Here is a 13,729-nt window from a genome sequence, read left to right on the forward strand (position 1 = left end):
CCCTCGGCCTTGGACAAACCAGAGCTGGGCCCCCTGGCTCTGGGGGTGGGAATGGCTTCCCAGGGCTGCCAGTCTCTCGCCTCTCCATCCTGCGTCTGTTTCCTCAGCCACACCCACCCCTGTAAGTAATCCCATCATTAAAGTCCATTTAGTTGAACTATCTTGGGTGAATTTGTTTCCTTCTGGGATCTTGAGTGGTACCATCCCCCCACAGCCCTGTGAGGTAGGCATTGTTATTAAGGTCTTTCCACAGATGAGGAAACTGAAGCACAGAGAGGTCAAGTAACTTGGTCAAAGTCATGCCACTAGCCAATGGCAGGGCTGGGATTCAAGCCCAGGAATTCTGGCCCCAGGGCAAGGTGCTCACCCACTCGTGTCTCCTCACAGAGGACTGAAAACCCTCCTTGGGTACTTTTGACAGAGAGATCCATGGATCCGAGAGAAGAGCTGACCTCCCCCTAAAACACGGGGCTGGTGTGACCTCCTGCAGCCCAGGCCGTGGAGTCTGGAGTTGGCCCAGGGGCAGAGGGAGAAGCAGCGCAGGAGCTGAGATGGCTGCTGGGGGGCGGCGGGGGACCCTGCTCACCCTCCAGCACCCGGCCTGACGCCCACACTCCTGGCTTCCTGCAGAAGAGGGAAGGAGAACACGTTTCCAGCCTCACGTTCAGACAGGCCCAGTGATGGGATGAGCGCCAAGGATCAGGAGGATGGGGCACAGCTCTGGTCCCAAGTCCCATCAGAGCCCCCTGGCACAAGCCGAGCTGCTGATTCCCATTCTGGGCACAGGAGAAGAACCTGCCCAGAGGTCCCAGGCTAAAAGAGAAGCGGGGTCCCAGACCAGAGCCAGACAGAAGCGAGCCCAGGACAGCAACAGGTGCAGCATGGCTGTGCCGGGACAGGAAGGGTCTGGCGCCTTCAGACATGGGGAATTAGGGCAGGGCTCCAGCAGGAAGATCTGGTGCAGACTTGGGAAGAAGGAGGCGCAGGGGTGAAGGGGCTGTCCCCATCAGGAATAGAGCCTGTTCCGGGCAGTTGGCCAGGGAACAAGCTCCAAGAGATACTAGAACGTCAGCTGTGATGGAGGAGGTGGAGGGCATCCCAGGGAGCACACTGGAGGCTGGAGGGAGTCCCTCATGAGCTGACTGGGATGAGGAGGGAGCTGCCCAGAGGACGTACCCAAACAACCACAGACATTCCACAAACCGCCTTCTGGGAGAGCAGGCTGGGCAGCTGCTCAGCTCTTGTTACCCTGAGGGCGGTGTGCAAGGCTGGGGGCAGAGCTGAATTGCCAGACAGAGTGGCCGAGAAGCTGCACATTGCCACGGGGAGCCTTCGCCCCTGCCCTTCAGCATCTCCTCTAAATGCCCTTTGAACACAAATGTAAGGCTACAGCTCAGCATCGGTGCTGAAGTGTTAACCTGCCCGGGTACCCCTGTCCACGAGAAGGGCCAGGTTAAAGCTCAGAGACGAGAGGTCGGGGTGAGGTGACAGGACCCAGCTTGCCACCCTGGATGGAGCTGGAGCCAGGACATCACTGGGAGGGGATTGGAAGAAGAGAGAGGGCGTGGAGGATGGGGTAAGGATGAGTCCTTACCCCAAAAGGACCTCACCACAAATCCCCATTTCCCACCCCACGGTGACTGAATTAGCCACAGGAGGCCGGCGGCTGGCCCCGGAGGGACTCCGAGAAGGAAGAGCTGGCTCTCGTGGGAGGGAGGGTTATGCCGGAGACACCAGAAGCAGAAGGGGTGGGAGAGACTGGACCCATTAAGAGGGCAGGGTGGGTTTCATACTGCGCGCCAGAGCAGCCCCAGTCCCAGTACAGTGCCTCGAGTGCGGTTTGCACCCAGTGAAGTTTGTGGGAGGGAGGAGTTGTGGGAGGGGGAGAGAGAGGAAGGAAGATCCATCCCAGGGAGAACTGGGTGCTGTTCATTTCACAGGGGAGCTAAAGAAATGGAGGCCCAGAGGAGGGTGGAGAGGACAAGGGCAGCAGCCCCTGGTTCCAGCCTCCAGGCTCTGGTCAGCAGGCTCCAGGCCTCCCCCCTCCTCTCTAAAGGACACTACTTGGGATGGAGATGCAGTCTGGCCAAGCCCAGCCAGGAGTTTTCCCAGCTCAGCCTGAAGGCTGTGGAGAGAGGGTGAGGCTGGCTGCCTGGAGGATGGGGCATCGCGCATCTTGGCTGGGGCGGGCGGCAGACAAATGAGACACAAATCAGTCTGCAGAGCAAGGCCAGGCTGGGTGAGTGTTCAGAAGAGCAGGCAAGCATGACTTTATTGACTTCTGCAGAGCTCCCTGTGGGCCAGCTTGGGCTGTGGGCGGTGGACACAGAGCTGGCTATGCGGGGATGGGGATGTTGGGGTGGGAGCAGGGCTGAAAGGGCTCAGGAAGGCGGGGGTGGCAAGTGTCTGCCTGGTCACTCAGTATGTGACGGACATCTTCAGACTTGACTCAACAGTCTTCTTCAGGATGGTATGGCAGCTGGAGCTGGAGCTGGTGCCAGACACAGAGCTGGAGCCCGAGACAGGGCCCTGCCCAGAGCTCAGGATAACGTTGGAGCCTCCGGTCACAACGCTGGAGCAGCTGGACCCAAAACTGCCTTTCCCGCCTCCGAGTCCACAGGTGCCCACCAGGCCACCACCTGCTCCTGCAGACACGACAGCACTGCCTCCTCCCACGGCTGCCAAGAAATGCACCAGGGTCACGGCAGGGTCCTCGGCTCCCCATGGGGACCCCTCTCCCAAGGTCCCCTGATACTCACAGATAGTGATCTGGCTGGTGCATTCCCCAGACATCCTGGGAGAGAGGACAAGAGGAGGAAACGCTAAGAAAGGCTGCAAAGAATGTGTCCCCAGCTGCTTTTAAGGCTCTTGGAGAAGCCCACCTACCCTCTCAGCACATAAAATCCACAGTCCTCAGTTTAAAACCCCTCCCAGCAGAATGGGTTTCCCTTAGAGGCTCGGAGTGTCAGGAAACCTCTCAGAATCCCCCTCAGCAAGGAGAGCGCTGTGTCGGCTTCCATCCTCCTCTCCCACCTCAACCTCGGTTGCATGCTCCGGGGTCCTCACCGACACTCCTCGCCCTCCAGCAGCCTGCGGTAGGTGGCGATCTCCACATCCAGGGCCAGCTTCGTGCTCATCAGCTCCTGGTAGTCACGCAGCAGCCGCGCCATGTCCTGCTTGGCCGTCCTCAGAGCGGCCTCCAGCTCCTCCAGCTTGGTCTGAGCATCCTTGACGGCCAGCTCCCCGCGATGCTCGGCATCGGCGATGGCAGCCTGCAGGTTGGCATTCTGGAAGGGGTGTAGAAATGAGAGAGAAAGTGGCTGTAAGCCCAAAGCAGCTTCCCAAAGGACCCACTGTGGATATAACTTCAAGGCTGGCGTGGACCATAATCTCGTGAGCTCCAAATTATCCATGGCCACCCCCGGCTCCTCTCATTCTAAGGGAAAGTATTGCCTCTCCTGCTTCCTTAACTCCCATAGTGGGTTGAATAGTGTCCCCAAAAATGTCATGTTCACCTAGAACTTCAGAACATGATCCTATTTGGAAATAGTGTCTTTACAGATGTCATTAAGGATCTCAAGATGATATCATATTGAATTTAGAGTGAGCCCTAAATCCGATGATTCGTGTCCCTAGAAAAAGATGAGAGGACACAGAGACAGCCACAGAGAGATGACGCCACGTGAAGATGGAGGCAGAGATTGGAGTGAGGCAGCGACAAGACGAGGAGTTCCCGGAGCCACCAGAGGCTAGGAAGAGGCGAGGAAGGATGGCCCCCTAGCTCCTTCAGAGGGAGCGTGGCCCACCGACACCTGATTTCAGACTTCTCACCTCCAGAACTGAAAGAATTTCTGTTGTTTCAAGCCAGCAGCTCTGTGGTGCTTTGTCACGGCAGCACGGGAAACCAATCTGCCTCCTTTGCCTCATCCTCAGTGATCTGCCTGTATTTCTTCCCGCCCCAACCCTTAGCACCTGACCTGAGGTCCTTCTCTCTCCCCGGGGCACTTAAAGCTCTTCCTGTCCTGTAGGGGTCATTATCTGCAAATCTCCTCTTGAGGGCCAGCCCTGTCCTTGATTTTTTTAGAACAGCCCATTTCAAATACTTTGTGCTGCGGTCAGAGTATATCAAACCAGGTGCCTCAATTTTTGGTTTGGAAAATATGCTCTCTGTACTTACCTCTCCATCCCATAGAAACAAAAGGACAATATCTCTGTCTAACGGACCAGCCAGTTGATGCACCCTCACATTTGGTTCAGACAAGGCATTCCCTAAAGGCTCTCATTATTCTATCCCCGCACAAGCCCTGTGGATGGGGACACCACCTCCATTCTACAGAGAGAGACACTGAGGCTCAGGAAGGTGGTGAGCGGCACAGCTGGGACCTTCTCCCAGGACCACTGATGTCCAGTTCACCGCCTCTACTGTGGCCCGCAGGGCTCTGCCCGGGTCCAGGCACAGGGGAGCCCCGTCCATCACGCTTGTGCATGAACGGGAGGAGTGACGGGGGGCTGTATCCCCAAGAGGGATTCTCACAGGAAAGGCACCTTGCTCTGCGGGAGGACTGTGGTTCCCAGACACAGGGCCGTAGTGACACTCCTAAGTGCCAGCCACTGGGCTGTGGGAATCCACGTGCTCACAGTCACCTGGGGGAACTCAGTTTGAAAGCAGGTTTCTGGGTCCCACCCTTAGAGACCCTGATTCCTTTGGCCTGGCAGGAGACCCAGGAATCTGCATCTTAACACACATCCAGGAATCCCAAAGCAAGGTTCCAGATGTATGGGCGAAACACCATGGCAGCAAATTGAGTTAAAGGGCCCAGTCACCTTCGTCTCAGGCCCTGCGTCACACTCCCAAGGAGAGCAGCAAGGATGCTCGGAGCTGATCTGAGCTTTGAGTGCTCTGCGCTCCCAGAACTTCCGCAGGAGAGCCCAGCGTGGGAGCGGACGGACCACGTGTGACTCTGGAGTCAGGCCGAAGTGCTTGATGAAATGGCCCGACTCTGGTCTCAGCTCTCAACCCTCTGTTGATCCCAAAATGATTGTTTGGGTTTGGGGAAAGTGAGTGCAGAGACACTCGAAAACTTAGGAATTTGTAATCCTTCCCATGTAGAAGTGAGGTCTCCAGGAGGAGCAGGAAACCACCTGCCCCCAGTGCCATTCGCTCCTCCACCCCTCCCTGCCCCTTCCCACGCCAGGCACCAGCAGATCACCTCCCATCCCTGCAAAGCATCTGCCTAAGAAGGCCTCAGCCCCGCCTCTGCTGCCCATGCCACCTGATCCCCGGGGTCGCGGCTCTCACCCTCCCCAGCAGGGACCCAGGAAATTCAACGTATGGCCTAGAGTCCCCGCTGCGCTTGAGGAGTGAGAGTCAAAAGAAGAGATGAGAAAAGAGATGAATTAGCCCTCTCTGCGAGCAAGATGTACATCTGAGAGTAGAAGGCAGGGTGAGCAGCGCCCCCTGGAGTTGTTCAGAGCAGAGCCATGCAGCCAGAATTCACAGGAGGAAGGCTGAATTCCTCTTAAATGGGGCATGAGGTTCTCTCCACCCCAAATTACCCACAGCTCCAGCCAGTTATCGAGGTTTCACACAAACCTGGCGGTGACCACAGCACAACGGCAGCAAGAGGGAGGGTGTGGGGGCTCTGGGACCGTTACCTGCTTCTTGAGGTTTTCAACCTGACTCTGCAGCCTCTGAATCTCCCTTTGCAGCTGAGCGATCTGGACTTTGGTTTCCTTCATGCTGTCCCCATGAAGCTGGGCAGATGCCTGAAGCTCCTGGTACTGAGGGAGGACAGAGGTGACACCATTGGTTGAGAGGACCATTTGACCCCAAGACCATGTCCCCAGTTCTTTGCCTCCTGACATCCTCATCTGGAAAGTGGGTGAAACGCTGAGACCAGGACATGGGGGGCCGTGCCTGCAGGAGTCCGGGCTCGTCTCCACGGCTTCCCTGTGGTGCCTCCCTCCTGGAGAAGGGAGAGAGTCATGCCCACCCAGCCCTGGAGCTCCAGGGAGCTTCTCAGTACTGCCCGGATGGGACCGAGGTGGACGACCACCCTGGCACGTGGGCATGGAGATCTAGCCTCTTCCAGCCTGGTGCTGCTGCCCTCTGGCCCCGGCACCTTGGTCTGGTACAGCGCTTCAGCCTCCGCTTTGCTGGTCCGGGCGATCTCCTCATACCGGGCACGGATCTCAGCAATGACGTCACTGAAGTCCAGGCAGCGGTTGTTGTCCATGGACAGCACCACAGACATGTCGCTGTCCTGGGTCTGGAGCTGGCCCAGCTCCTGCGAAGAAGACTGGCTCAGTGTCACCTGCCCCCCGGCTCCCTGCCCCCTGAGAGCCCCAGGCAGGTGAGCAGGATGCCTGACTCCTGGCCCACCCTCCGTCAGCAGGCAGCCCTCTTTCGCGCTGGGTGGCATTGAGCACGCACGCCGCGCCCTCTGTGGGGCTGTCTCCTCATCTGAAAATGAGGGTTGTAGGAGGCAGCTTCCAATGACTCTTGCAGCTTGGACATTAAAGGAAAGGGTCCTGCAAGGCCCAAAATCAGCTGGTCCCCATCACTCCTCCAGCTTCTTGTCACACTCCAGCCGCAGCAGCCTCCCAGCATCTCCTCAAAGACACCAGGCACACCCGGGCTAGGCGGTTCCCTCGGCCTGGAATCTCCAATGCCCACCTCTGTGGTCCACTTCCTTACTTCATCGCCTCCTTCAAACCTTTGCTCAAATTTTGTCTCCTAAATGAAGCCCCCTCAACCAGCCTGTTTGAAAGTGCCCCCTGCCCTACGCCCCCATCCTCCTTTCCCTGCTCTGACCTCCCTTTTTTCCATAGCATTTAACACCTAACGTCCTGTGTAATTTGCTCATGTACTAGGTCTGCAGTTTTTTCCTCCATCTCCTGAGAAAGCAAGGTTCGTGATTTTTGTCTGGTTACTCACTGGTGTCTCTGAAATTCCTAGCCATCATATAGTAAATTCTCAGTAATTCTTTGTCAAATGACTGAATGACCAGGATCTAAGTCACCCTAACAAGGCTTCACCCCTGGCCACTCCCACTGTCACCACAGGGAGCCCGCCTGCCCTGTCCCCTCCCTCTGTCCCCCCTGCCCTTGGCAGATCCTCACTTCCTCGAAGAGATGCCTCAAGAAGCAGATGTACTCTCTCTGGGCCTCCAGCTTGCCTTCCAACTCCATCTTGCTCAGGAAAACCCCATCCACATCCTGGGAACAGGGAGACAGAAACCGTGTATCTCCCACTTTCTCTCCATGGGTCCCACTCTGGCTGGGGGGGTCTGTTCGCACACTGCCCAACACCCACCCACCGCCATCTCTGGAGACCCGCTCCTTCCTCCTCCAGCCGTCCCTGCCCTGCTCTCTCTTTTGCCTGACACTGACCCACACCGCCTTCAGGAAGCTTTCCCTGATTAATTTCAGCCGGTTTTGCTTCTTCCACTCCCTCCCCACCCTCTTCCTGCAGTGACACCCAGAGCTCATCACATGGTCCCTCAGTCAGATCTTGTCGTGGGTCCCTATGTCTAGGCAGATGTCCCATTTCCCCGGGGGCGCTGCAGGAAGCATGATAGCGTATCCTGCATTAGGATCTCCCACCCCTTGCCCCCCCCCAGCCCAGGACTGGGCTCTGTGCACCGTGAGTGCTCAGGATCCGAGTGGAGCTTCTGACCCACCCTCACCTTTTTGAGGACCACAAAGTCATTCTCGACCGTGGCGCGCTTGTGGGCCTCCTGCTCGTACCTGCCAAATAAATCAGAGGGACAGTGCCCAAGACGCTGAGACCACAGCACATGCCCCTCCTCCACGCACGATTCCCTGGAAAGGATGCTTTTGCCTTTAGATGCTCCAAAGCAGGACCACAACCTGCCCGCCCCTCCACCTTCCTATCAGGAAGTGTTTGTCTGTCCCAGCCACATCCCTCTCCGCTCTTTCAGCCCATGTCACCTTAACGACATAAGGCCACTTTACCTCACATGTAAGGCACAGTCAGACCTTTTCTCATTTACTAATCACCAGCTGAAGCAGGCGGCTCACACAGAGAGTTACATGACTTACCCAAGTCTGAGAGTGACACGTAGCCACACAACCTAAACCCCAGGTCTCCTAGCGCCATCCTGGGCTTCCTCCAGGATCCACTCCACCTCATATCCCATCCTCCCAATGGCTCTGAGAGGTCAAAGGGCAGGTGACATTTTCCCAGTTTTACGGATGTGGAAACTGAGGCTGGGGGAGGTGAATGACTTGCCCAAGGCCACCCAGCTACCCGTTACTCAGTCACCAAAGTCAAGACTCCTGTTAGTTCAGGCTTTCTGCACACCACCAGGTGACCTCGGTGGGGAGCCCAGATCCGCAGCCCAGCTGTGAATCAGGCTGTGGCCTGGGGATGGTCGCCCTAAATGGATTCCCTTGCACCCCTGAGACCAGAGAACATCTGAGTCACTTTGGCCCACAGCCTGCTCAACAGGAAACTGTCGAGAAAAAATCCACTGAGGCATTGTTTAAAATAGCCCCTCCCAGGCCTGACCAGAAACAGGGGCCTCCGAGCTGGGGCAGCTGGATCCCGGGCTCTCCAGACTTGGGCCTCAGGGCCTGTGGGGCCTCATTACTGGCAGCAGGTGGGCACCCTGATGGCAGACACAGTCAGAGGGAATAGGGGTGGAGGGGGCCCAGTCACGCATCTCCAGGAGCTCGGCATGAGGGACCCTCTGGCTGACAGACCCCAGCCCTCCTGGACCCCACCCAGACCCCATGCGGTTTGCCTACTTGGTCTTATACTCCTCCTCCTGGTCCCGGCAGGACTTCAGCTCGGCATCCAGGGCCCCTCGTTCTCTCTGGAGCTGCTCCAGCTGCTTCCTGAGCTGAGCGAGGTAGGCCTCAAAGAAGGAGTCCAGGCCTTTGGGGCTGTCACTCACCTGCTGCTGCTGGAGCAGGTGCCACTTGGTCTCCAGGACCTTGTTCTGCTGCTCCAGGAACCGCACCTGCAGCACAAGCAGAGTGTCCCTGAGGCTCGTGGGGGACTCCTTGGGCACAGCCTCTGGAAAGTAAAGCCTTGAGGACCCTCAAGTCAGCCCACGTTCCCCCTGGCCCCCAACCGAGCCTGGGCAGTGGCAGCCTCAGGCCCTTCCACAAGACTCTGAGCGCATCAACACGGTCAGAAGGACTCACGGGGAAGGGTCTTCCCTCTGCTGGCCGCTGTTCTTGGCCTCTGAGCCCCAACCAGGGAACAACAGGGCCTCAGTGTAACCAGAGAGACTCCAGGTAGACCACAGGAGAGACTTCCCTGCAGCAGAAGTGATTAGAAAAGCAGTAGGAGACCAGACTTCCCCACTCCCAAGTCACGGAGAGCACGTCCTCTGAGGGAGGCTGAGGGGACCCTCACCTTATCAATGAAGGAAGCAAACTGGTTGTTGAGGGCTCTGATCTCCCGGGTCTCCTGAGTCCGCACGGCCTGGAACTGGGGGTCGATCTCAATCTCCAGTGGGGTCAGCAGATTCTGGTTGATGGTCACTTCCTGGATGCCCCCCGGAGGGCACAGGGAAAGCCCAGGCCCACCACTCCCCGCCCCTAACCGCACCCCCAGCCTTCCCCCCGACCCCCAGGCCCTCCCACGAGAGCCTCCTCGGCACCCCCGGAAGGAACTGAGGCTCCTGCTGCTGAAGCTGCCCCTGCCACGGCCCCCAGAGCGAGCAGAACAGGCTGAGCGAGCGCTGAAGCCCCTCTGGGCCCGGCATGAGGAGAGAGACATGGCAGAGACCGACAGTCAGACAGCTCCAGACAGAGGACCGTCAAGGTGTGTGAGTTCCTGCCCCGAGGCCCCGGCACGGGACTTTTATCCCCTCCCGTGCCTGGGCTGGGCCTTGGAGAGCAGGATGCTCTTGGCCTGACTGTGTCTGTTACCGGCTCCAGCTGACTTACTCTGACACACCTGGAGAATAGGTGCCCGACACGTGTGGAGCCCAAGAGAGAAGGACACCCCAACCCTGCCCTCGGTGCTGCCAGGCTGGTGGGAGAGATGGGCACGTCCCGAAGACAAGGAAGCAGCCAGACCTGGCCTTCATTGCTGGGGGATGGGGAGGGATGGCCTGAGCAAACCCACTGAGAGTCATTCAAGGAAGGCTTCCTGGAGAAGGAGAGGGGGAAGAAAGAAATGCTGTTCAAGGGGATAAGAAGTGGGGGTGTGGTTCAGATAGGGCATCTGAGTGCCCTGGAGATGCTGGACAGAGGAGAATGGAGCTTCTCGAGGGAGAATCTCCCTACAAGAGCTGGAGAAGAAAGGCGCTTTGAAGCACTAGGAGAGGCCAGGAGGTTAATAGAGGTGTTGGCTAAAAGACACCATTGGCTAAAAGACACTCCAGGATTTGGAAATGAAACAGAAAAACAGGGTGTCCGGGTCCCTCCTCTTGCCCAACCCAGCAATCATCCACGAGGCGCCACCCCACTCAAACAGGGCACCTCCATCCAGGCTCACAGCAGACAGCGCTTCTAAGCCCAGCCCACATCCTGGCTAATTCCACAAACACAGCACCTGGCCCATCCACCGGGTCAAGCGCTGCCTTTGCCAGGTTACAAATCAGAGGCACCTAGGTTCAGAGATAAAATGTGCATTTGGGAAACGGGGAGCAAGAAACAAGAGCTTTGGGGCTCCCCACGGAACCGATTCTGTCCCTGCCCTGAGCATCTGCTAAGAGGAGCCCAGGGTTCCTCTAGTACTCGGCGAGCCCCCCGCCCGTGCAGGACCCCTGGAGGAGGCATCCAGCCCATTCCACTGCGACTCCGCCGCTGCTGGGGAGCAGGACTGAGCAGCTCTGATTTTCAGAAATTTCTAAAATTTCTTCTTTAAATGGTGGGAGGGGTATTTCCCCCTGCCCATCCCCCACTCTTTCCTAAAGCTTGGGGCACCCGGAAGGTAGGATACTGGGGCTTTGACAATGCAACTCAACCGAGGATCAACTGAGACTCAACATAACAAACACTCAGGAGATATGCTATGAGGAAGTGAGGCCTAGCGATGCCAACCGCCCCACAGACGCTCCACCCCAGGCCAGGCAGTGGGGGAGCCAGTCTCCCCTCCCTCCAGGGGATTAGGAGCCCCTTCCTCCTCGCCCTAGCTCCATCCGGCAGCGCCCCTGGACGAAACAGACAACAGAGGACCTCAAGGGGAAGAAGAAGCAGGGCCTTTGGTGGGGAAAACAAAGAGATTGAAGGACTATGGCCCCAGTGAGGAGAAGAGGAGAGAAAAGACCAGAGCAGAAATTCGCCGAGGAGAGGGGAGGCAGCATGGAGCAGCCCCAGAGTCTAGAAAGAGAGTCTGGGGAATGGGTTCAGTCCCACTGAGGACCCTCCTCCAAACCCTCCCTCCTGGGGACCCTTTGCAGAGGCAGGAAGGGCCAGGTGCCTTCCTTGGGGGCTCCACGAATATGCTTAAGGAAGATGTCCGTGGACTGGACTCTACCGCCATCCCCCACTCCGGAACTAAGGGTGGAGGGCAGAGGTCACACTAGGGATGGGGCCAAATCCACCCCCCAGGAACTTCCCCATATTTGCAGTACTATAGAATATTAGAGCCAGGGTGAGCTTCAAGGTCATCTGGTCCAAGGCCTCGTCTTACCCATAAGGACTCAGAGGCCCAGTAGGGTGTAGGGCGGGGTGTAGAGACTGTGCACCCTTGAGTGACCTAAGAGATTGCACCAGCTGACCTCGGAGCCTGCCTTGACCCAGCCCTCTGTGGTCTGAGGGACTTGCTCAAGGCCACCCACACAGCTGGTCAGGCTGGAGCCAGGACCCTGACCCAGAGACCACTGCCCCATGGAGCAGCCCCCTAAACCCTTGACCATGACAACTCCACCATGTCTGTCTTGTCCACCACTCCATCCAACTCAGAGTCTGGCTTATACTAATCATCAAGTATTTGTTTTAAGAGATTAATTCTTATGCATGACAGTGACACCCAGGGACCTTCTTGAATCCCCAGGTTTTCAAATGCTGCTGTAACATATGTTTTCCTCCAATAAAAAAAAAATCATGCAGTGACGGAGAGAATGATGAAAACTGTTTGGAGATGTGAGTGCCAGATCCCTCCGGAGCTGAGAGATTTACCCCTGCACACAAAGGGAACAAAGGGGTTCCAATTCACAAAGCGAACAAAGGGATCCCAATTCACAAAGGGAACAAAGGGATCCCAATTCACGCAGCAGCAAAAGTACAAAAGGTTCGAGCCATGGACTTCGCATGAATCCCTACAATGAAGCCTCTAACGGATCACGTCCAATGGGTTAGATCCGGGCTCCGGGTTAACCACTCTCCACCACGCCTCACGCTCTGCAGCCCCTGCCCACCTGGTCTGACCTTCGGGAATGCCCCTGGCCACACAGCTTCTTGTAGCCGTCCCCCTTCACAGCCCCACCCTAAGCTCACCCCCAGCCACAGCTGCTGTTTCTCAATCTCTTTCTCTGGAATTGCTCACAAACCTGTTCTGCTTGTGCAGTTGATTTTTTGACCCAAAAGCCATTTATTCACATTTATTCATTTACTCAACAATATACGATGGAGCCCCTACTATGTGTCAGAGCCTGTGCTGAGAGACAGGAATTTAGCAAAGAACAAGGCCCAGCCTTGTCACAGGCTTTTAATTAATACAGCCCTGATATCGGTTCCCCTACATTGAACCCAGCATATATGGGGTTAAAACCAAACACGCTCATCCTGTTCCCTGCTTCCTTAGTTACAGTCATATGTAAATATCTGTCTGTCTAACCTTTGACCCCCTGAGCTTTACAACCAAACAGAAGTTACAAACTGTTCGAGTCAGGTGGCCTCACACGGGGTTCCCACTAAAGTCGTGGCTCATGACGGGTCCTTGAAGTTTGTTACAGGGAAACTGATGTCCAGAGAACATCAAGAAACTGAAGCTCCCCAGGCCCAACTCCTCGGATTCCTGGCGCCAGAATCCGCCATCCACCATGGAGACAGACAGCCAAGGACATCTGCCTGCAGATTTCCTTATCTCACCACCCTCCTCTCTGCAAACAGCCTCACAAGCCAAACACCCGGTGGATGGGAAAGTGCTGACCACAAGGTCACAGAGTCCCCCCTCCCTACAGGCAGCCACATCCTCACAAACCTTTAAAACCCCTTACCTGCTTAGTGGGGAGCTAGCAGTTCCTAAGGTGTTAGCTGACTGGTACTCCCTTTATCTAGCAAAGAAAAATAATAAAACTGGTTTTTTTTCCTTTTCACCTAAAACTCTGTTCTCATTATTTGGATTGGCACCAAGTTCAGAGACCAAACTTTCTGTAACAGCCTCTGCACCAAGAAAGCTTAGAGTCTAGTACAGAAACAGACACTGAACAGTTCATTAGACCAGTATTTAATTGCAATTGTGATAAGGAGAGGAACTATAGAGCATGGAAGAACCCTACCATGGTTTACCACCTAAGTTATTCTCGAACATTCCAGGAACACTCCCGCCACAGGGCCTTTGCACTTGCTGTTCCCCCTCCCTGGAAAGCTCCTCCCCAGATCCCCACGTAGCTCACCTTCCCTGGCACCCTGAACCAAACCACAACACTGAGGCTTGCCATCCCCTGCCCTGCTTTATTTCTTTCCACTTAGCACCTGTCACTTCCTAACATGCCAAGTGTTTTCCTCACTCATTTTGTTTCTCAGTCTCCCTGCTCCATGAGGGCAGGGCTTTGTCTCTATCCGCACTTCCGTGTCCTCT

The 13,729-nt window shown here is 56.4% G+C and overlaps 1 protein-coding gene across 2 annotated transcripts; it reads right to left on the reverse strand.

Moving 5' to 3' along the window:
• Positions 1 to 2,240: 2,240 nt before the first annotated feature.
• KRT78 (keratin 78) lies at positions 2,241 to 13,165 on the reverse strand. Of its 2 annotated transcripts, none has more exons than XM_023643610.2 (9): positions 9,389 to 13,165; positions 8,773 to 8,987; positions 7,689 to 7,749; positions 7,123 to 7,218; positions 6,123 to 6,287; positions 5,656 to 5,781; positions 3,067 to 3,287; positions 2,760 to 2,794; positions 2,241 to 2,678 (listed from the first exon to the last, which is right to left on the reverse strand). In XM_023643610.2, exons 1-9 carry the CDS (start codon positions 9,752 to 9,754, stop codon positions 2,419 to 2,421), a joined length of 1,545 nt encoding a protein of 514 aa, XP_023499378.2. In that variant the 5' UTR covers positions 9,755 to 13,165; the 3' UTR covers positions 2,241 to 2,418. The 2 variants fall into 2 exon arrangements, with proteins under 2 accessions (XP_023499378.2, XP_070126359.1); XM_070270258.1 differs by having other exon boundaries at positions 6,123 to 6,299; positions 9,389 to 9,863.
• Between the last annotated feature and the right edge of the window lie 564 nt (positions 13,166 to 13,729).

Source organism: Equus caballus, chromosome 6 (genome assembly GCF_041296265.1).
Source record: "Equus caballus isolate H_3958 breed thoroughbred chromosome 6, TB-T2T, whole genome shotgun sequence".
In the NCBI taxonomy this organism is placed as follows: domain Eukaryota; kingdom Metazoa; phylum Chordata; class Mammalia; order Perissodactyla; family Equidae; genus Equus; species Equus caballus.